We start from the raw sequence: 22,797 nt of genomic DNA on the forward strand, positions 1-22,797 counted from the left end.
TTTGTTTTTAAGATTTATTTATTTGGTTGAGAGAGAGCAGAGGAGGGAGACAGAGAATCCTTAGCACACTCCTTGCTGAGCACAACACGCTCGATCTCATGACTCTGAGATCACGACCTGAACCAAAATTAAGAGTCAGACACTCAACTGACTGAGCCACCCAGGAACCCCGGTATTTAATTTTTAACACTATGAGCTCAGTGTAATGCAACTATACACTCAGCAGAATGCATGGTACTTTCACACTTAATCCTCACAATTTTATGTTTGTTTTTTTAATTTTATGTTTATTTTACCAAAGAGTCTCAGAGAAGTTAACTTGCTCAGGAATATATTTTCCTTTTCAGGGCCCTCTGGAGATTGGGTTAAAGAATTCTCCAGGTGCTGCCCTACCACAACACTCACTACACAGTCCTACCTGCTAGACTAGAAGCTGTGGGTGCCAGGAACAAAATTTTGTTCAGTTACCTCCTCTATTCAGCACATAAGTACCTAGATGCTGAAAAAACAAACAAACCCCAAATACTGTTTTCCTTATAACAGAGCTCACTGTCTCTTCTGCTACTAGAATGTAAGATGCATGTGAAGACCTTTCGTGCTTTGTTCATGGTTGGATTCTCAAAGCCTAGAACAATACCTGGGACATAGTAAATGTCCAGTAAATATTCGCTGGTAAATAAATGCCAGCTATGTGGCAAGCAAATTCTATTCCTTTTTGTGACATCAGTGCAGTGCTTTTTTTTCTGATGCTGATTCCAGTAAGATAATGTTTAAGACTGCAACACTGTGAGCTGAATGCTCTGGCTTTCTGAGTTAAACATCCACTTGCAGCTAAATGATGATCAGAGTGGGAACCATAGAAATGCTCTCCCCAAGAGCTCGGTCTCCAGGAAGGTAGCCCTGCAGGCCGGCACAGGTGGCCCACGGACTCTGTTCCACAGCTCTGGTCCAGCACCAGGAGAATGACTTGAGACTACTGTGCTCTTGAGTCCATGTCTCATGCACCACCCTTTCACCAGGTGCAACTCTTGAAGCAGGAAAAAAATAACCTGCTTATAATAATCATTAGCATAATTTTCTGAGGAGTTGTGTTTCTTGCCAGAACCCTTCTAGAACAACTGTACTATTTTTTTCCCTCTGCAAACCAGTATTATGTGCTACATTAAATGTTTTCTTTTAGTGTAAAAGTTACCATCACATTAAGAAACTTAGAATATGTAAAGAATATAGAAAAAGTCACTTCTAATTTTACTAGCCACAAAATGATTAGCCTATTTGTGTATGTTCTTTCCCCTGCTGTGCAGGTGCATATATGCATTATATACATGTATATATAACATAGAGAGACATGTATCATGGTAGTTTGTGTTCTGCTTTTTTAACATTGTGCCATGTTTATGCCATAAGGACATCATAACCATCCATTTAAATAGTTACTGATACACACTTTAGGGTTTTTCAAAGAAACTGACAATTTCAAAGACAGACATTTTTCTTATATAAATTCAAATCTGGAATTCTTAGATGTGAACTCATGGCACTTGACAAGCATCATGTAATTGCTCAGTATGTTAAATACCAATTTATTCAGCCACCAACTGATAACTTATAATTTAAATCATATGATCAACGTAGTATTGAAAAAACATCATGAGGTTTTCAATTTGCATTTAAGCACATTGCTTAGAGACAACTTTAATCATGATTGGCTGCTAGTTATATTTCTTTGAGAGGAAATGTTTTTCTGCACCTAGTTGGTCCTCTCTTCCTTGGAGATAGTGCACTGTTAGAGCAGCAGGAGCAAGGGTTTTGGGATTCACATCTCTCTTGCTCAAAGAGCTGGACACGTATGTACCATCCTCATAAACTGTTCATTTCATCCACTCAATTTACCAAAGACCATTATATTTGTAAGAGTAAAAGGAGGATCTGATCAAAAGAATTTGATAATTTCGCTAATATTCTTTATTTTTAAAGTCGGCTCTACACCCAATGTGGGGCTTCCAACTCACAACCCTGAGAGCAAGCATTCCATGCTCTATTGACTGAACCAGCCTGGTGCCCCAAATTTAGCTACTATTATCTTTAAAAGTCATTTCCAAACTATCCTAAGTAATGATCCCTCTGGAGAATTCGAAGAGCTCATTTTTACCCCCATGTATTAATTTTGACTTTTTTTATAGTCCGGTATTTACACTTATGAAGCTCTTATTTAACAAGCTGTCACATATCAACTAAACTTCCTGATAACCCTGGGGGTGGGTTGGTACTAATTATTAACACCTTACAAAAGAAAAAACCTGATGCTTATGAAGACTAAGTAACTTGTTTGAGGTCACACAGCCTGTTTGAACCCAGGTGGCCTATATGGTTAAGCAACCAGCTGGCTGGGATTCCACTGCTAGCTATCCCAGTCTCCCCCAGGCAAGTCAGGGTAAAAGTCAGCAAAATGAAGTAAATCGGTGCTGTTCAGCTCAAGAAAAAGATAATCCACACACAGACATGGTACCTTTTCCAATCACTGTCATTTGAATGGTTCTGTCACTACGGCCCTGACTGAATGGGGGGAAAAGGGGGTCACTGAATCTAAAATGCTAAAGCTAGAACACATTTCAGAAATGTGTTTCAAGTACATACTTGAAACCCCCTAAATGCTTCTAAACTCTGAAGCAACTTGGCTTAATTGCTTACATCTGGGCAAGCCAAGCAAGCTTGGGCTGTCCCTTCCTGTCAAGAACTGAAAGAATTTTCATATCGACACAAGTCTGTCATTAACCTCTTTCTTCATCTCTTCTAGGCAAATGCCTGACCTGATTATTATTAAGACAAGCCATGTTGCAAAGGTGGAAATTTATGGTTTACTTTTCCTCATCTTTCCGAGCAAAATGGGGGTGGGGGGACCTGATTATTAGGTTTGTGAACCATTTGCTGGGTAAAACCCAGACATTTAGGTTTTTCATACAAATCAATACCCATTTTATCAATCTAAAATTCAATACAGTAAAACACTGGTTCATACAAAAATATTAAATGGCTTTTAACAAACTTTTTTCCTTTTTAAAATACAGGATTAATATTGACATATGTATCTATGGTACAAACATAAACTAAATTCAGACAACCCAAGAATTCAGATTAGTTACCAATGTGATTAAATAGGGATAAAAACACCTCTGAATTTTCCATAATTTGTTTTTACCACCATGCTTTCCTGAATATTTTGTAGAATTTATAACTAGTTAAGGTAAATCATCAGCAGACTGCACTACAGCAAAATAATACAGTCTTGTCACTATGATCATCTGTAGTTGTCCAGCCTATCAGTTTAAGTAGTTTTCCAGCTTTGGCTTGGGAGCCTGTTTCAGAGTATACTCTTGAAGTATGCCAAGCCCTTTTTTTAGGCCCTGTGACTTATGGAAGATGTGGGACAGAGAGAAAACAAAGCTGGCGGGTGCTCTTTGCATACATCTGTGTTTCCAAAGCAGTCACTGACACTGTGTGAATTGGAAGAGAATTTAGTCCTCGTGTGGAGTAAAGGACAATAGATTGGAGTAAAGGACAATAGATTGGATCAGAAGGTCCACCCACCTTTCCATTGTTGAACATAACCAACAATTCCTTGTTAACAAGAAATAGATGGCACACAGTGGGCCTATATTGGGTTTTAGTGTTGGCTGTTACCAAAACTGATCCTGAATAATACTTTAATCCTGCCTCTTCAGGGGAAAAAGTCAGGGTTGGACTGCGGTCAATAGAAGGCTTAATTCCAGCTTTGAATCAGTTTTTAACCCTTCACTTTATTCAACTATTGAATAAAGATTAAGCAGGGTCTTAGGTATGGACATAGCTCAACAATGGGGATGGGGGTGATGGGGTTCAGGACAGGGCTGCCTCAAAATGTGCCACTTGGACATGTGGGTTATTTGAGCTAAAGGCAGTCAAATGCCTAACAGACTGAAGAAGAGCTTTTTACCTCCCCTGTAACTAACTGCCTAGAAGAATTTAGGTAGGGAGCCCGTACCAGGAAGAGAGGTATTACAAAGGATAATTAAAAAAAATTTTTTTTACAGAAGACTTCTCTGCCTGGCATGGTTCACCAAACATTTGCTCTTCCCATCTTCCTGTAAATTGTCTTTATTCCTTGTGAAGCCGCAGACCCCTGCCCCCCTCCTCTCCTTAGCTTCAGATGGCTTGTAAACCTCAGTTGCCGGTTTTTGGCCTTCTCGTGTCTCTGTGAAGTTCCTGTATGTATGAAATGAAAATTTTCTCCTATCTTACCTGTCTTATGTCAGTTTAATTATTAGGCCATCCAAAGAACTGAGAAAGAAGGGAAAAGTTTTCCTCTCCTACAAGGAAAAATAATCCTGTACTTCTCCTCCTCCACCCCATGCCCCTTTCCCATTTCCTTTACTTATATTACCTCATGGACAGCGATCCTCATTTTTGTGGAAGGGGAGAGAGGCACATAAAGGTTATGGGCTTTGGTCTATGGAAAACGGCAGAATCCCAAGTGGAGCCAAGCCTGCCAACAGTCACAGCAGGCTTCTCCCCTAAAATTCCTTCTCCATCTGCCATGACATTCAGGCATAGAAAGGAGTTTTCATTGTATCCTTAAGGTTAACTGCTTTGGATGCTTTCAGAGAGGTGATTTCAAAATCCCCCTCTTCCTGGACTTCAAGGAGGAACAAAGAAAAATAAAAATAAGCCATATACACAGTTCCCACAGTATATAAGCTGAATGATTTAATATTAGCAAGGGCCAAATTAATTTGATAATGAAGACACAAATATTTTCTCAAGAGAATAAACATTTGGAGGGAGAAACATTTCTTTAAAAAAAGAAAAAAAAAAGTTTATTTGGAAAAGCCAGCCTTTTACACAAAAGGTTTTATACCTATACTTTCACTGTTTCAATTACAATGATATTTTAAAATGCACTGAATATAATTTACTGAGTGTCTATCATTATCTTCTTGTGCATTTTAAAAGATACTAGTTTAAAAAATATTTACAGATTTCATTCTGGTCCAATCTCCCTATCCTTCTCCTAAGCCCACTTCTCTACTTTTCAAATAAGTAAAAAGGGTCACAATATCTTTATGTTTGTGTGGAGTAGTAAGAATGTGTCCAATAATTATAAGCAAGACCTAATTTTTTTCCAGGCCTTCTCAGAAAAAGAAAAGGAGCAACTTCCCTCCCAATCTTATCTTTGTTGGTTTGCCTGGCGCCAAATTGCTCTGGCTTTAATTAGCAAACATTAAAAAAAAAAAAAAAAAAACAACAAAAACACACAAAGATTGAATATTTCACACACAGCTCTAAGCTAGACCCAGATATAAATGGAACCACTATGAATTAATGGGGGAGAATTCCAGGAAAATCAACAACAAAAAATCTAAGTCTCACAGTTTAACTGAGGTTTTGGTAAAACTGAAGCTGAATTCCGCTGCTGTCTGAAATATTTATCTACATTTAACTAGATGTGTTGTATTCACTACAGAGGCACAAATATATGGTTTTGCATATTTTAAAATTAACTTTTACAGTGAAAAATACTAAGTGATTTCAAAGGGGGCAATGGTTTATAGCCACTCAAAAGGTCTTTGAAAAGAGAAAATAGTAATTTAATGATATACATTCTCAAGCACTAATAATATTAGCATCCCAAGAAAAGATTCCAGAGGGGTGCTGACAAGTACAATGTGTCTAGAACAGCTAAGATGTTTCCAAAGTTTTGCGCCTTAAATTTCCTAAATATATAGCTAGCAGGCACGATGCTAGGCAACTACTGATGAGAGGAAAATATTTCAGTCAGGATTTTATAATCCCAACTTCCAACCAATATTTCTATTCACAAATCTTCCAGTGATGATGTCTGACACGATAATACAAATAACAATGAAGGTTAATTTTAAATTTTAGATTTGCCTCAAACAAGTTAGTTGTTATTTTTCCTTATTAACCTAACACCTAAAATAGATGAATTCAGCAGAATGGTTTAAAAAGTTAAGGCTCCCTAAAGAGTTCTAAAGACTAAAACTTAAGGCACATATTATAATCTTTTGGACACCGTTAAAAGCTAGGATTTAAAAAAACAAACAAAAAAACCCCACACTACTTCCTTCTCTCATTCTTTGCCAATCACTCCCTCCCCACAGGTATGGCATTTTTAATTCAGGCTACTGGTAAGGAGTGAAACAAAAATTCCATCAATGAACACCTGATATGATTCCCACACATGTCCACTATTGGCAATGAGCACCACTGCTGGATTACAGGCCAGTAGATATTTACAGGTATCTTGATCACGGCTGCTGCACTGACCCTCAGGCCTCACAGGTTTAGACTGGACTCTCCTCCTCTTTGGGACTTCCTTCTGTGTCTTTCTGCTCTGCAGATTCTGATGCATATTCTTTTGGCTTCTCAGCAGCATCTACACTGGTCTCCTCTTCTTTACTTTCCTTTTTCTGCTGCTTTTCTGCTTTCTGCTCTTTTGCCACAAGTTGATAATTGATGCCCATGCCAATGAAGAGGTAGATGCCTGCGATAATTAGGATCACACCACATGCCCAGTAGGTGTATTTGTAGTCTCCATAGATGTCATTCAGACGACCTAAGATATCCAAAACAAAGTTATGTGGGCAAAAGTAACAAGTATATCTTCACCAAATAAAGCTTAAGGATCCACTCAAAGATGAAAACCAATAGACAAAGAGCCCACAAATGATGAATTTGTCTAAAAGGAACTGCTAAAAATTACATCTTTTATGATGTGACATTTGATTTTAGATGGCCTTGCATATCCTGTTATTTTTAGCAACTTAAAAGTAACGAAATCTTAAGTCAGACTTAGGAAATGGCTTGTCATATTCTTCTCTAGTGAAGATTCACAACGTCATAGGCATATTAAAGGTTTTGCAAGGTCCTCTAGTAGAAATATCTATCAGACTTGGTGTTTCCAAAATGCTTTTGGCCATGAAATCCCTTGTTACCACCTCATCAAATTGGTATGTTAAGGAATATCATACAACCTTACTCTCCACCTAAGAGAAGACTGAATATAACCCATTCCAATACGATTCCTTGTGCTTTTCTAACTCAGGGCGCTGGTCATCCAGCACTACTTACTGAGCCTGCACACACACCAGGCACTGGGCTGCTGGCCCTGAGGATAAGGGAGAGCAGAGGAGCAAACATCCACAGTTCAGTGGACAAGAGAAATGTTAATCAAATCACTACACAAACTGTGACAAGGAGGGCTTGAAAGCAGAAAATGGGGGGTTGGGAGCAGCCAGCAGGGTCAGGGAGGCTTCCCTTAAAGTGCAAATGAAGCAGAGACCTAGAGGGGGATGGGAGTTATCCAGGAGGAGGCGGTGGGAGAAGGATGTGGCCAGAGAACAGCAAATGCAAAGGCAGGTGGTGGGAAGCTGGGGTGGGAGAGGGGAAGGAGGAAGGGCAGGATTGCTGGAGCAGAGAGAACAAAAGGTGAGTGACAGGAAATGAGGCTGGAGAGACAGGTGGCCAGGTTGGGGTGGGGGTTGGGGGGCGCCTTGTAGGCCACTAGAGGGAATCTGATCTCCACCCTAAGGACAATGGGAAGCGACTGGAAAGATCTAAGCAGCTGGGGTATCAGGTTTGTATTTGCAGATAATTTTGCCTGCAGAGAAGAAAACAGATTGAAGGCTGGCTAGAGTGGATTTGGGTAGAGCAGCTAGGAGGCTACTGGGGCAGCCCAGATGGGAGACAGGAGCTGTGGACAGAGTGGTGTTGTGATGGAAAAGTGGGCTGATTAGAAAGAGATGTAGGATGTGAAAACTGACAAGACTTGGGACAATCACTAGATATGGGGAGGAAGAGAGCAGAATCAAAAGACAGCTGTAGGGCTTTTCTTTTATGTATGCTCACTCACTAGCCAAATCATACTTCCAAAAAGTATACATCTAAAAGGAGCGCCAGGGGATCCCTGGGTGGCTCAGCGGTTTGGCACCTGCCTTTGGCCTGGGGCGTGGTCCTGGAGTCCTGGGATCAAGTCCCACATGGGGCTCCCTGCATGGGGCCAGCTTCTCCCTTCTGCCTGTGTCTCTGCCTCTGTCTCTCTCTCTCTCTCTCTCTGTGTCTCTCATTAGTAAATAAATAAAATCTTAAAAATAAAATAAATAAATAAAAGGAAGGCCAAATTATATTTTCACTAATGTTATCTAATGAGCTATTAATTCAAAAGATGAAGTATTTAATGATCTTAGGAAACAGTTCCCAAATTATATACTCCCTTACTAGCCATGTGATATAAGGCAAATTACTTAACCTTTCGAAGTTTCTAGTTCTTATGAAGTAGGAACTGTGACAGTCCTCTTTCATAGGCTTGTAAGACATGAGGATACACAAAGTAGAACAGTTGCTGGTAAACCATGAGCTTACATGGGAGCTACTATCAGAGGTGGAGTTGTATTTTACATGTTTTTCTACAACAAGCACATTAAGTTTTCTGAAGAGAAAACATACTTCAAAAAAGAATGCCATTTGTAAGAACATTTGACTCCTCTTTCAGGTTGATGGTTCAATATATTTTCAATTCTGTTAAGAATCCGAGCAATTATGCTGTGCCAACCATTGTGCCAACAGTGAAGCTACGGAAATGAGAAATGTTCTCTGCCACCAAGCAGCTCACTAATCTCTGTTTTCTATTACCTTTTCCATCTTCTATGCCTGTTTAATGTTAACAGAACCAAAGAGGTAGTAAGGCATACTATACCTAAAAGTGGTGGCCCCAGGAGGACAGGACAGCATTCCACAATGGTCACCAGTCCCACGGCGCTGGAGAACCTCTGAGGTCCAACGAGGTCCATCAGTGTTTCAAACAACACTGAGCTGAGCCATCCAAACGCAAATCCAAAGAAGCCCGCATAGACACAGAACCCAATGTAGCTGGAGGATAAAGGTGCTAGCAGATGACACACTCCATTTGCAACAATAGAAGCTGCAAAAAAATACTGAACTCGAGGTCTTATCCACTTGGTGTTGGCTACAAGTCCCATAGAAGGTCTAGCTACCATGTCAACAAAAGCCAGAATGGAAAGAAGGAAGGCAGACTTCTCACTAGAGTAATGTTGACTCTTGCCATAATTACTAAGAAAGACCAAAGGAGTAAACAGTCCAAAAAACATGAGCACATTTCCGGAGAGATATAGCAAAAAGCCTCTGTGTGTGAACAGAGATAAGTCCAGGAATTTATTAATTGTTTGGAAGACTGATCCTTTCTCTTCCTTGCGGTTTCCTCCAATAAGATCTGTATTTGCATCACCTCCCTTTTTCTCGTCAGATTTTTCAGCTTCCTGAAGGGATTCTTTAGACCTATCTTTCCCTGCACTGGTTGGTGGCGGCCCTATTGGTCGCATCAGGGCTCCAGCTACACAGCAGTTTAGTAGGAGGCCCCCAAGAATTAAAAAGCTTCCTCTCCAGCCAAAGATACCAAAGAAAGCCTGATTGAGGGGAGCCAGAGTAGAGAGGAACACAGGGCTGCCTGCCATGGCCAGTCCATTTGCCAGCGGTCGCCTCTTGTAGAAATACTTGCCAATCATGGTCAGAGCTGGATTCAAGTTGAAGGCAAGCCCGAGACCTGGGGAAGTGGGGGGAAAAGAATACATAAATGTCAGAAACATATTTGAAACTACTTAACCAGACAAAGAAAATAAAGTAAGAGGTAAAAATAATGCAAAGGAGACAAAAATCCTTACCACTACAGGACATACTATATAGTGGCTTAAAGTGTGGGATCTGGGAATCCCTGGGTGGCTCAGTGGTTTAGTGCCTGCTTTTGGCCCAGGGTGTGATCCTGGAGTCTTTAGATCAAGTCCCACGTCAGGCCTCCTGCATGGAGCCTGCTTCTCTCTCTGCCTGTGTTCTACCTCTCTCTCTCTCTCTCTAATAAATAAAATCTTAAAAAAAAAATAAAGTGTGGGATCTAAAACTAGACTATGTGATTTCAAATCTCAGCTTCAGTACTTACTGGCTGGTAATATCAGACATGTGTTTCTTAATATGTAAAAGGGGCAAACAGTGTGACTGTGAGTAAAACACTTATTAGAGTATCTGGCATGTAGTAAGCACTCAATAAATGTTATTTTTATAATTGTTGCTTATATTATTTGAAAGTGAATAACTATTTGTCTCGCCCTACAGAATCACCTGATGAATCATTGTAACAATAGATCATCATGAAGTAGTTACCAATGAGAGACAAAAGTTTTACAACAGAAAATACAATACAAAATTATTCCTCTTACAATAGCACCAAAAAGTAAAAAAAAAAAAAAAAAAAATCACTACAATTGTGTAACTTTCCTAAATTTAGAGTCAAAGAATTAAAAAAGGAAACACATAGGGGATCCCTGGGTAGCTCAGCAGTTTAGCGGCTGTCTTTGGCTCAGGGCATGATCCTGGAGTCCCGGGACTGAGTCCTATATCAGGCTCCCTACATGGAGCCTGCTTCTCCCTCTACCTGTGTCTCTGCCTCTCTCTGTGTCTCCCATAAATAAATAATTAAAAAAAAAAAAAAAAAAAGAAAACACACACACACAGTTTTTGGAAAATAAAACACAGCATTGTCAAGACGTCGGTACTCCCCAAATGAGTGCATTAATTTAATGTGATTCCAATGAAAATGTCAGTGCATTTCAGTTTGGAATAGGTAAAATGACTCTGAAACATACTTAGAGAATGCATGGGAGTCAACCAGGAAATTTTTGGTGCTATAGGAAGAGTGTGACAGACATTAACAGATATTTTAAACAGACTTCCAAAAGCTACAATCATTACAACAGTGTGACTCTGACTCAGAAAGAGATAAACACTGATCAGTAAAAGTGGACAGAAAGTCATGAACATATCTGATTTTATATATATATGTATGTATATAAAACATTCAATGTACAAGTGAAATTTTAAATTACTGTAGAAAGAATTATTCAATAAACATTGCTAGTAAAAGTAAATAAATGCTCAAATAACTTCTAGATGCTCTCCCTGGCCCCTGCTTGTTCCTGCTCCCTACCAATTATGTTTAAGCTACTTAGAGAGGCTTAAGCCAATACACAAGAGCAGATCACTCCCCTATTTCAAGCCTGCTAATGGCTTCCCATCCATAACCTTTACCTTGGCCCTTACCCCCATTCTTCATCTGATACCAGATCATTCTATTCTCACCTACGCCAATAAGAATGCTGTTGACCTGGGGCTTAGGTTCCCCTAATTTTTTTTTTAAGATTTTTTTTTTTTTTTAATTCATGAGAGACACACAGAGAGAGGCAGAGACACAGACAGAGGGAGAAGCAGGCTCCATGCAGGAAGCCCAACGTGGGACTCGATCCTGGGACTCCTAGACTTGATCCTGGACTCCTGGGCCGAAGGCAGGCACCAAACCTCTGAGCCACCCAGGTTGCCCGGTTCCCCTAAATTTTCACAAAGCTTGTTCCTTGTTGCTATTCAAATCTCTTAGTTAAGGTCATCTCTTCAGAGTGACCTACCTTTGTAAATTACCCAAGTCCTTACCAGTCAGAACATTTTGTTTTGCCGCTTTGTATAGCATTGTCACTACCGGGTATTTTTCCTATTTATTCATACATTTGTGAGTAGTACTGTCTGTCCCCTCCCATGAAAGAATATGATTTAGCCATAGTTGTTGCTCTATTCCCAACAACATCTTGAACACTGCTTGATACACACATGGTTGTCTACAAATATTTGAGAAACAAATAGAGGTTTACATTTCTTCTCATTTTATGTAAAATATTTTCTTCAATTCAGAAGTTTTAAATGTAAAAAAGGGGGGACATATTTGAAAGTAGGCAAATGTAACAAATGGAAGGACATTCCATGCTCATGGAATGGAAGAACAAATATTGTTAAAATATCCATACTACCCAAAGCTATCTACAGATTAAATGCAATCCCTATCAAAATATCAATAGCATTTTTCATAGAACTAGAACAAATAATCTTAAAATTTGTATGGAACTACAACAAATCTCCAAACAGCCAAAGCAATCTTGAAAAAGAACAGAGCTGGAGGTATCACAATTCCAGATTTCAAGTATACTACAAAGCATAAGTAATCAAAACAGTAAGAGACAAGTACAAAAATAGACACATAGGTCAATGGAACAGAATAGAAAGCCCAGAAATAAACCTACATTTATATGGTCAATTAATCTTTGACAAAGGAGGTAAGAATATGGAAAGGGAAGAAGACAGTATCTTTAAGAAATGGTGGTGGGAAAACTGGACAACTACATGCAAAAGAATGACACTGGATCACTTATGCTACACATAAACATAAACTCAGGATAGATTAAGGGCCTAAATGTGAGACCTGAAGCCATAAAAATCCCAGAAGAGAATACAGGCAGTAATTTCTCTGACATCAGCTGTAACATCTTTCTAGATATGTCTCCTGAGGCAAGGGAAACAAAAGCAAAAAGAAACTATTGGGACTACATCAAAACAAAAACCTTCTGCATGGCAAAGGAAACAATCAACAAAGCAATCTGTCATTTGCAAATGACATACCCAATAAAGAGCTAGTAGCCAAAATATATAAAGAACTTATATAACATACATACACACACCAAATAATCCAATTTAAAAACGGGCAGAAAACATTAATAGACATTTCCCTAAAGAAGACATACAGATGGCCAACAGACACATGAAAAGATGCTCAACATCACTCATCTCCAGGGAAATGCAAATTAAATTACACTGAGATATCACCTCATACTTGTCAAAATGGCTAAAATCCAAAGCTCAAGAAACAAGTGTTGGTGAGGATATGGAGAAAAAGGAACCCTTGTTCACTGTTGGTGGGAATGCACAGTGGCTACTGTGGAAGACAGTATGGAGGTTCCTCAAAAAATTAAAAATAGAGGGATGCCTGGGTGGCTCAGTGGTTGAATATCTGCCTTTGGCTCACGTTGTGATCCCACATCGTGGGATCCTTCTGCCCACGATGTCTCTCCTTCTGCCTATGTCTCTGCCTGTGTGTATGTCATGAAAAAATAAATAAAATCCTAAAAAAAAAGAATAAAAAATTAAAAATAGGATTACCACGATCCAGTAATTCCACTACTGGATATTTACCCAAAGAAGATGAAATTATCAATTCAAAGGGATATATGCATCCTGATGTTTACTGCAGCATTATTTACAATAGCCAAATTATGGAAGCAACCCAAGTGTCCACTGATTGGTGAATGGATAAAGAAGATGTGGTGTACACATATACAATGGAATATTATTTTTGTTAAGAATTATTTATTTACTTTAGAGAGAGCATGCACATGCTCAAGGAATGCATGTGAGCAGGGGGAGGGGCAGAGGGAGAGGAAGAGAATCTCAAGCAGACTCCCCGATGCACACGGAGCCTAAGGCAGGGCTCATTCCCAGCACCCTGAAATCACAACTCAAGCTAAAACCAATAGTTGGGGATCCCTGGGTGGCGCAGTGGTTTGGCGCCTGCCTTTGGCTCAGGGCGCGATCCTGGAGACCTGGGATCGAATCCCACGTCGGGCTCCCGGTGCATGGAGCCTGCTTTTCCCTCCCTCTCTTTCTCTCTCTGTGACTATCATAAATAAATAAACAAATTAAAAAAAAAATAAAACCAATAGTTGGATGCTCAACCACTTAACTGAGCCACCCAGATGCGCTTGTACAATGGAATATTATTCAGTCATAAAAAGAATGAAATCCTGCCATTTGCAACAACATGGATGGACCTAGAGAGTATAATGCTGTGTTAAATAAGCCAGTCAAAGAATACAAATAGCATATGATTTCACTTATGTGGAATTTAAGAAACAAAACAAATGAACAAAGGAGGGGGAGGGGAAGACAAATTTAAAAAAATGCCAGCCTCTAACTACAGAGAATAAGGGGAGAGGTGTGGTGGGATGGGCAAAATAAGTGAAGGAGATTAAGAATACACTTATCTTGATGAGCACAGATTAATATATGGAATTGCTGGATCACTAGATTTTGTTTTTTTTAAAGATTTTATTTATTTATTCATGAGAGACACAGAGAGACAGAGACACAGCCAGAGGGAGAAGCAGGCTCCTTGTGAGGAGCCAGATGCAGCACTCGATCCCAGGATCCCGGGATCATGACCTGAACTGAAGGCAGATGCTTAACCACTGAGCCACCCAGGCATCCCTAGATCACTAGGTTGTATACCTGAAACTAATATAATGCTATGTTAACTACACTGGAATTAAAACACAATTTTAAAAAAGTAGGCAAATATATTCATAATCTTGGGAGTGTAGAATAACCTTGTGATAATGATATACGAGACAAAAATCACAAAGGATTGAGTTTTCAATATCTGAAATTGTACATGAAGGGAAAAAGTGGAATGAGGCTAAATTAAAAAATTTTCTTTTAAACAAAATTCAACAGAAAAAATTTAATTGGGAATAGATACTTGGGGGGAGAAGGAATGGGAAGTTATTGTTTAATGGGGACAGAGTTTCAGTTCTATAAGATGAAACAGTTTTGAAAATTGATGGTGGAAATGGTTGCCATAACAATGTGAATATACTTAATACCACTGAACTAAACACTTAAAAGATGTTTAAATAGTTAAGTTTTGTATGTATTTTACCACAATTAAATGTAAAAAAAATTTTGGAAAAAAATAACTGTCTTATGCAAAGGGATAATTTAATATGTAAAGCTATTACACATTATTTTTAAATAAGTACACAAAAGCAGTCAATAAGCATTTTGTACAGGGGTGCCTGTGGCTCAAGTCGGTTAAGCATCTGCCTTCCACTCCAGTCGTGATCTCAGAGTCCTGGGATTGAGCCTTGAGTGGGGCTCCCTGATCAGTGGGGAATCTGCTTCTCCCTCTGCCTCTCCCCTGCCCCCCATGCTCACTCTCTCCCTCTCTCTCAAATAAATAAACATAAAAAAAAAAAAGCATATTGTGCAGAGACCACAAAGAAAAAAACCCAAATACATTGCCACAAATGTATTAAAAACATTTACTTCCCAATAATCAAAGAGATTTAAATTAAAACCAGGAAATAGGGCAGCCCTGGTGGCTCAACGGTTTAGCACCGCCTTCAGCCCAAGGCGTGATCCTGGAGACCCGGGATTGAGTCCCACATCGGGCTCCCTGCATGGAGCCTGTTTCTCCCTCTGCCTGTGTCTCTGCCTCTCTCTCTCTCTCTCTCTTTCTTGCTCTCTCTGTGTGTCTCTCATGAATGAATAAATAAAATCTTAAAAAATAAAATAAAAAAATAAAACCAGGAAATACTATTCACCTATTAAACTGGCAATGATTAAAAAAGATAATATTCCATTGTGGTCAAGGCTGTATTCCCCCCTCACATTATGGTGGAACCGTAAGTGAGCATGATCTTTCTAGAGAGCAACTTAGCTCCTGTGTAATTTTTTAAAAACACAGCAGTTCCACTTCTATAAAGTTATCCTAAGAAAATATTCATGTTCACAAAGGATCATCAACGCAATACTAACATTAAGAAGATGTAAAAAATCAGAAACAAAACCCTAAATATTGAACAATTAACTATGAGACTGGTCAAATAAAATTACAGTATGTATTGGGGTACCTGGTTGGCTCATTTAGTATAGCATGGGAACCCTGGATCTTGGGGTTGTGAGTTCAAGCCCCACATTTGTAATAGAACTTACTAAAAAAACCTATCATACATTATCTATTCAATGGAATTACAGAGATTTTTGTGTGTGTGTGTCATTTTTTTTTTAAATAAAATAATTTTTTATTGGTGTTCAATTTACCAACATACAGAATAACACCCAGTGCTCATCCCGTCAAGTGTCCCCCTCAGTGCCCGTCACCCACTCACCCCCACCCCCCGCACTCCTCCCCTTCCATCACCCCTAGTTCATTTCCCAGAGTTAGGAGTCTTTATGTTCTGTCTCCCTTTCTGATATTTCCCACACATTTCTTCTCCCTTCCCTTATATTCCCTTTCACTAGGAATTACAGAGATTAAAAAAATCTTATCAGAATATTTAATGACATGGAAAGATGTTCATGGTATCTCATTAAGTGAAAAACTGGTTACAAAACATAATCTGATCATTTTTTATGTTTGTGCACAGGAAGAAGTATGGAAAGATATACATCAAAATGTTAATAGTCATGTTCTCTGGATTATGAAGTAATGATAATCTATTATATGCATCAGCAGTTTTTAATTGGGCTATCAAAAAAGGAGGGAGGTATTATGAAGTAGATCTTCTATCCCTCAGAAATGTATTTGGACATTCTGCCAGGTAATTCCTGCTTTATATTTTATACTCTCTCCTGCTCCAGCAGAAGCCTATTCTCTGTGGGAGGAAGAAGTAATGAGAAAGAGTAAAATAACCAATGATCACCCTTGCAACAAATTGCCAGACACATTTTACCTACCATCATTGACTAGTTTTAGGACAGGGGATGCAATCATCTTTCATTATTCATTCACTCAACAATGAACACCCACTGTATGACAATTTTTTTAAAAGTTTGCTTTTCTAGTACCGTTCAGTGTATTTATAGCTCCTCAAAATGTTAATCACAAGTCATTTCTATAAGGAAGGAATTTCACCCAAAAGATCTGAAAGATGACTGTTAAACGAGTATCAAATAGGCAGCGATAAATTAATGCTTGAAAATGAATCAACAGTAACTCACCTCCAATGACTCCAATACATAAATAAAGTTCTTGAACAGTATTACAGAAAGAAGCTGCAATCAAGCCACAGCCTGACAAGCATCCACCAACAATCATGATTGGACGACTGCCATATTTATTTACCAGGATACTGCTGATGGGACCTAGAGAGAACCAGAATGAATGAATGAATGAATGAATTTAATATATTTTATTTATTTATCCATGAGACAGAGAGAGAGGCAGATACACAGACAGAGGGAGAAGCAGGCTTCCCGCAAAGAGCTTGATGTTGGACTATCCTAGATCCTGGGATTACGCCCTAAACTGAAGGCAGATCTCAACTACTGAGCTACCCAGGCATCCTGAGAACCAGAAATTTAGTAGCAGAGAGGAAAGGAACCAACTCCCTCATATCTGCACAAAGCACTCACATTAAATGACAAGTCCTTCAAAATAAACAGATAGAAACAAACAAACAAAAAAAGGTAAGAATATTGCTTTCTATATTTCATAGTCAAAGGTATGTGCATTAGAAAATAAAGATGCTAAAAAACATCACTGTGTATCTTTATAAACATTGGATGGAGTTTTATTGAGATATAAGACTCTGGTTCTCTCTTTAATCTTTCTCTTCTAAGGCAGAACTGGCTGAAAATACCTTGGTAATGGATGTTCATAGGCTTGTTGATGTATCTAGGGTGTGAGGAACATTATTTAGTTAAATTTGCCCTGTTTTAATTTTTGAACAGACACTCTGATATTAGAGTATTACTTATACATTAACATAAATGTAGTTTGTGTCATATTTTTTAAAAAGAAAAAACCCCTGAAAAATACATAATTATTTTTCCAAGTTTAAATAGTTTTGCAATTAGGAAATCTAAATTAAAAAAAAAAAAACAAACAAACACCAAAAAACCTGTTCCCAGTTACATCTAGATGTCTCAGGTACTGCATTGAATATTTCTTTTAGAGTTAACCTGGTTCCATGCCTATCTTACTGTTTCACGGTAGCAATACTATGAAAAAAAGCTTGCAGGAGATGATGTCAAATAATGGTCAAAGTATCTTGGGTCTAACAACTCAAGAAGATAGGAAATAGAGTGTTATCTAAGAAAATCAGATTAAATTTCCTCTGCTAAAAAGATGCATACCAAAATAACAGTTTTTCTTGAATGTGAGAAAAGGATCAGGAAGAAAAAGATTTGATGCATTTAATGTATTAGTTTTCAAAATGAATATTAAATGGCCCCTCCTTACTTGCTACAAATAGGTATAAGCTGTAATTACCCTTTCCCAAATTTTTAGGTGTTAATTATAAGAAAGTCTTATCCAAACCAAACAGTATTTTAAAAGCTGTAACATGGGGTGCCTGGCTGGCTCAGTCAGTTGAGTGTCCAGCTCTTGATTTCAGCTGGCATCATGATCTCAGAGGTAAAACTGAGCCCAGCATGGGGCTCCACACTCAGTGGGGAGTCGGATAGAAGATTCTCTTCCTTTGCCCCTCCCCTCACTTGAGCATGCACTCACTCTCTCTCAAATAAATCTTAAAAAAAAAAAAAAAAAGCTGTAACACAACTCTTAAGTAGACTAACTATATTTTCTGATTACACCAAATGACAGTCATTGCATTTTATTTATTTATAAGAGAATATACCTATGTCTGTACTTCATGGATATGGACTCATGGGAATAACAACTTTGTTTACATGACACTATACCTTGTCTGCCTTCTGCCTGGTTAAGGCAGATGACTGCAAACACAGAGGGTACTGCAATGCATCAGTAGGGAAGGGGACACAAGGAAATCAATTATGTCTGAGCTTTGCAAAGGCATGAAGCTACCGAGCACCAAGTTTCAAATCTAACCCATTTTCTCCTTATTACATGTACTCCATATTTTTGGAACTAAGCTATAAAGCAGAAGACATAAAAATTATGTTTTTCTTCTATTAGCACAGTAAATTCTGATTCTGTTCATTCTATAATTAGCTCCACAAAAGACAGTCTATTTTTTAAAACAAATATATAGTGTACATACTCAGAATGTATTATTGACTTTATGTTGACATGTTCTATATCCATAAACACTATGGAAAATTCTGCAGTTACAGTATATTCTAGTACTATACTCAAAGTTGCAGTATGATGCAACTAAAAAGGTCAGCTCTGACCCCAGGGAACCCAAATTCAAATTATGCTATGTAAGCATGCAAGAAGGAATCAAACCTTTTGATATCCTGGTGTATCAGAGGACTAAGTCTCTTTAAGGGCTGGGTCAAGAAATGGTTGTCAGGAGAGACTTCAGGCCCAACCAAGGATATGTATAAAGAGGTTTTCATTGACCTTCTCAATCACTTCATGAAAATATTAGACCATGGCTGGTTTGGAAATAATTTGAATTTACAATTTGTTTAAGATGAAAGAATTAAATACTGAAAGAATATTCATGAAATGTTTCCCTATAAATTAGTTGTGAAACAGATTCTGTATACTCAGAATTATAAACATCAAAATACTGCCACACTGCTGACTCTGTGAAGTAGAAGTTAATACTGTAACATCTACAATGTTACACTAGGAATGTTAAAGACATTAGTGTGAAACTGAAAATAAATAAATCTACATTTTTCTTAAAAAAAAAAACAAAACAAAACAAGAAAAACTCAAATAGAATAGGCAACTGAGATCTCCTCTCCTAAAAATGTATTTACATTCTAACACGCATTAGTATGTATCTCTGACCCAGAGTACTAAAGTAAATTTAAAAAAACCCAAAAAACTAAACCACGCATAGTTCAAAATGTATTAGTGTTGAGGGGGAGGCCCAAATACATGAATTACAGAATTATGGCAATTGAAAAACTGATGATAATTATTAAGGGAATATACCATTTAGGAGCCAATCAAAACAAAATAACCTATTTAGTAAAAATTCTGCCACAAGGTTCTCGATAGGCAATTTGTCTTTCAGAGTTATTTCAGGAAGGATGGCCCCAATTAGCTATCATTAAAAATAGAAAGGGGTACAGTTCATAGGCCTATTATAACACAAATTCAGAGAAATGTGCTAGTTATCTCTGGGTGAGGACAAAGAAGGAACTGTTTTCCCAAAAGAAAGTGTCATGTGCAATTAGCACAACTGACATCACTTACTTTCTATGCAAAATCCAAGTGACTCTCAAGCTCTTTGACAGCTCCAAATTGCAGTATGTGAACCTCTGGTTTATAGTGAGCTTAAAGATACACTGAGCACCTGGAGTATATCTGGATAATATTCATACCAATTTCTTCAAGCCATCATAGTTAAAACTTGATTAGAAAATCCTGGCAGATGGGAGTTCAAAGCCTCCAAAATCACTGGCTCTCAAGCTAGATATAATATCCAAAGTCCCTTTTGATTTTTCTGAACTTATAAAAAGAAAATAAGTACTATAGTTAGCACTTATGTTCTCTTCAAAGTACTTAATAGACAAAACAGAATTCAAAAGGTATAAAATAAAAAGATATACAGTGGAAAAACTAAGTCTACCCACTCCTGTTCCCAGTCACCTAATTCACCTCTAAGGCAACCAAGTTACCTGTTTTTTCTGTGCAATGAAATTATGATTTCAATTATTTATTCTTGTTTCATGAGTTTATGTTATTGTCTCAATAGGATTATAAACTCCCTAAAGGCAGGGATCAGATCAAGTGTTCTCTATCACAGTATCTAACCTAGTGTGAAATATGTGCACAGGACTTAATATTGGTTGAATATGCCACTAGGTTAGAAACCTAGAGTTAAGATTTTACAGTTGAAATAGAGAATCTTTATACTGGCTATTAAGGAGCTGCATGTGAAAATAATCAGAGATACTGGATTGCCACCGAAAAGTAGTATTAATACTACTTTTTTTTCATAACAGAGGTGAAAGTTTGGCTAACTAAGCAACAGGAGACACCAGTCAACCTCAGTAAATAAATACACTTGGCTTTAGAATCTCTCACTAAGCAATTATATATTTTAAGTATTATGGAAGGTTCTAACTTTTATATGTTATGTTGTGAATTTAAATGATGGTAACTGAGCAACTTACTACCCTCCACATTTCCTTTACAACATGTCAAGAAAAACAGAAAGGAAAAAAATGATGAAAGTTTAAGGTGCATTTGACATGCTTTTAGGACAAATAACGTCAAGGAATAAAGGGACAATTTTATTTTGTTCTTTAATCCTAACACCATGAAAAGATTTTACAAGACTTTGAACTATGCAATTCAGGTGAGCCTGATTTACTTTAATTCTCCCAACATCAATTTAGGAAAAATCTTTGTGTTTATATGTTAAGAGTCTAGTAGAGAGCAATAAGAAAAATCAGTTGTGCACATGTTATTTTTCTGAGAGCTTTTTAAGGATACCAAGTTGTACCAAATCACAGCTCCTCATAGTTTCTCATTTCAGCTTCAGAATACTATAGTGGAACAAACAAAGCAACAGTTGTTATGGTTAATGGGAATGAAAAAAATGTGACTAAAACAGCAGACCTTGGGGGAGTACTTACCTCCACCATACATGACAGCCAACATGATTGAGGATATCCATGACACTTCACTGGTGGTGGCACTGAATATACTTTCAATTTCTTTGAAGAACACAGTAATGGATTTGGGAAATGCATAAGAGAATCCAATGGAAATGAAAGCTCCAACTACTACTGCCCACCCCCAGCCTCCATCTGGGGGAGTGTATCCAACTGGACCTCCAACTGCTGGTGGCATTTTAAGTGTAGATGAATTCCAAAGTGCAGTTCAAATCCAAATACCTGAAAGATATAAAATTAAAATACTATGTTAGTAATAAGGCACTTCCACCAGCAAAGCACTTCAACCTTTTATAGCCAACTCTCAAGTAACTAAATTGTTTCTCAATATTATTTTTCTAACAGAGATGATCTTCTAGGAATATTATCAGAAAAAAAGCCTTAGAGCCATGGTATTGCCCATAGTAGCTTATTAAAGGAAAACAGTTCCATAACATTTAAGAAACCATAACTGAAATAAATCCTGTTCAATAAATACAGACTTTTATTTCAAATAAGCCTACTTGTTTGAGCAGTTAATATAATTCCTCAAATTACTGTGAATAACCAACTGCCTCATTTGACTTATCTGTTTGAAAAATATACATAATACATGCCATATACAAGTTTCAGGCTTAAAGATAGGCTTTCTAATTTTTCTCCCTTTCCCAAAATACATTCTTCACTACTACTTTCTTTTTACTTTCTCTTATTTATAACTGATAAAATATTAGGAAGGGGGTTCCCGAGTTACTAGGCATGCAGCAATCTGCAAAACAGATCATTCTGAATACACAAGAATTTCATTTAATGGACTGGAATATTCTCTCAGAAATGTTTCCTTTTATCTATCTAATTGCTTTGGTTCAAGGAATTTTTTCCCATCATATGACAAGAGAAGGTCCTAAACAACAGCTAGTCAATATAGTTAATCTCATGAATTGAACTATCATGTCACAAGATGGTACTGTAAATCAAAAACTGTACCTTTTTCTTGACGTCACCTAGTATTAAAGAATAGCATGGCTAGAAAATGCAACTTCTTGTTAAAATTATGAATAAGATGATAGAGTGTTTGATGGTAGGCTTGCCTGTTTTCTCATGAAGGTCTCATTTATTTGAAGCCAACATCTACCCTATAAAACTCATCCTGCAACCCATGTTATCTCCATTCCAAATTCCAAATTATCTCCATTCATACTGGATTGCCACCGAATCCAGTGGCATTCAGATTATATTACAGCAATAAATACAGGTCACAGAGGACAAGTTCATTCTTGGCTATAACATTCTTTAGGCCAAAATACAAATCCTAACTTACAGTATAGTAGTGGCATACTAGTCAACTGCTAAATACTGTTTCTTCCAACCCATTTGAACACTTCAAATATGATTTAAGACAATGAATGCTGCAGGGGTAGGAAAAAAAAATAGCGCATAGGGGAAGTTTCCTAAAAGCAAAAGTTTAGGTTTCATGACTTGTACTCAAAATTGTATTAGAGGTTCTAGCCTGCAGTGTATGCAGACAAGAAA

The 22,797-nt window shown here is 37.8% G+C and overlaps 1 protein-coding gene across 5 annotated transcripts in view; it reads right to left on the reverse strand.

The window, feature by feature from the left end:
- LOC140600867 (monocarboxylate transporter 1) overlaps positions 1 to 22,797 on the reverse strand; it is a 59,117-nt gene that overhangs the window by 3,657 nt on the left and 32,663 nt on the right. For 4 of the 5 annotated variants that reach the window (XM_072769088.1, XM_072769090.1, XM_072769086.1 and 1 more), the window contains 4 exons: positions 21,247 to 21,507; positions 16,720 to 16,863; positions 8,753 to 9,616; positions 1,943 to 6,613 (listed from right to left, as the gene is read on the reverse strand). In XM_072769088.1, coding sequence (XP_072625189.1) covers positions 6,342 to 6,613; positions 8,753 to 9,616; positions 16,720 to 16,863; positions 21,247 to 21,463 — 1,497 coding nt within the window. In that variant the 5' untranslated portion in view covers positions 21,464 to 21,507 and the 3' untranslated portion in view covers positions 1,943 to 6,341. Of the gene's footprint in view, positions 1 to 1,942; positions 6,614 to 8,752; positions 9,617 to 16,719; positions 16,864 to 21,246; positions 21,508 to 22,797 lie in introns of those variants that run through there. The other variant, XR_012003994.1, reaches the window with a different exon arrangement.

The sequence above is a fragment of the Canis lupus genome, chromosome 12 (genome assembly GCF_048164855.1).
Source record: "Canis lupus baileyi chromosome 12, mCanLup2.hap1, whole genome shotgun sequence".
Taxonomy (NCBI): Eukaryota; Metazoa; Chordata; class Mammalia; order Carnivora; family Canidae; genus Canis; species Canis lupus.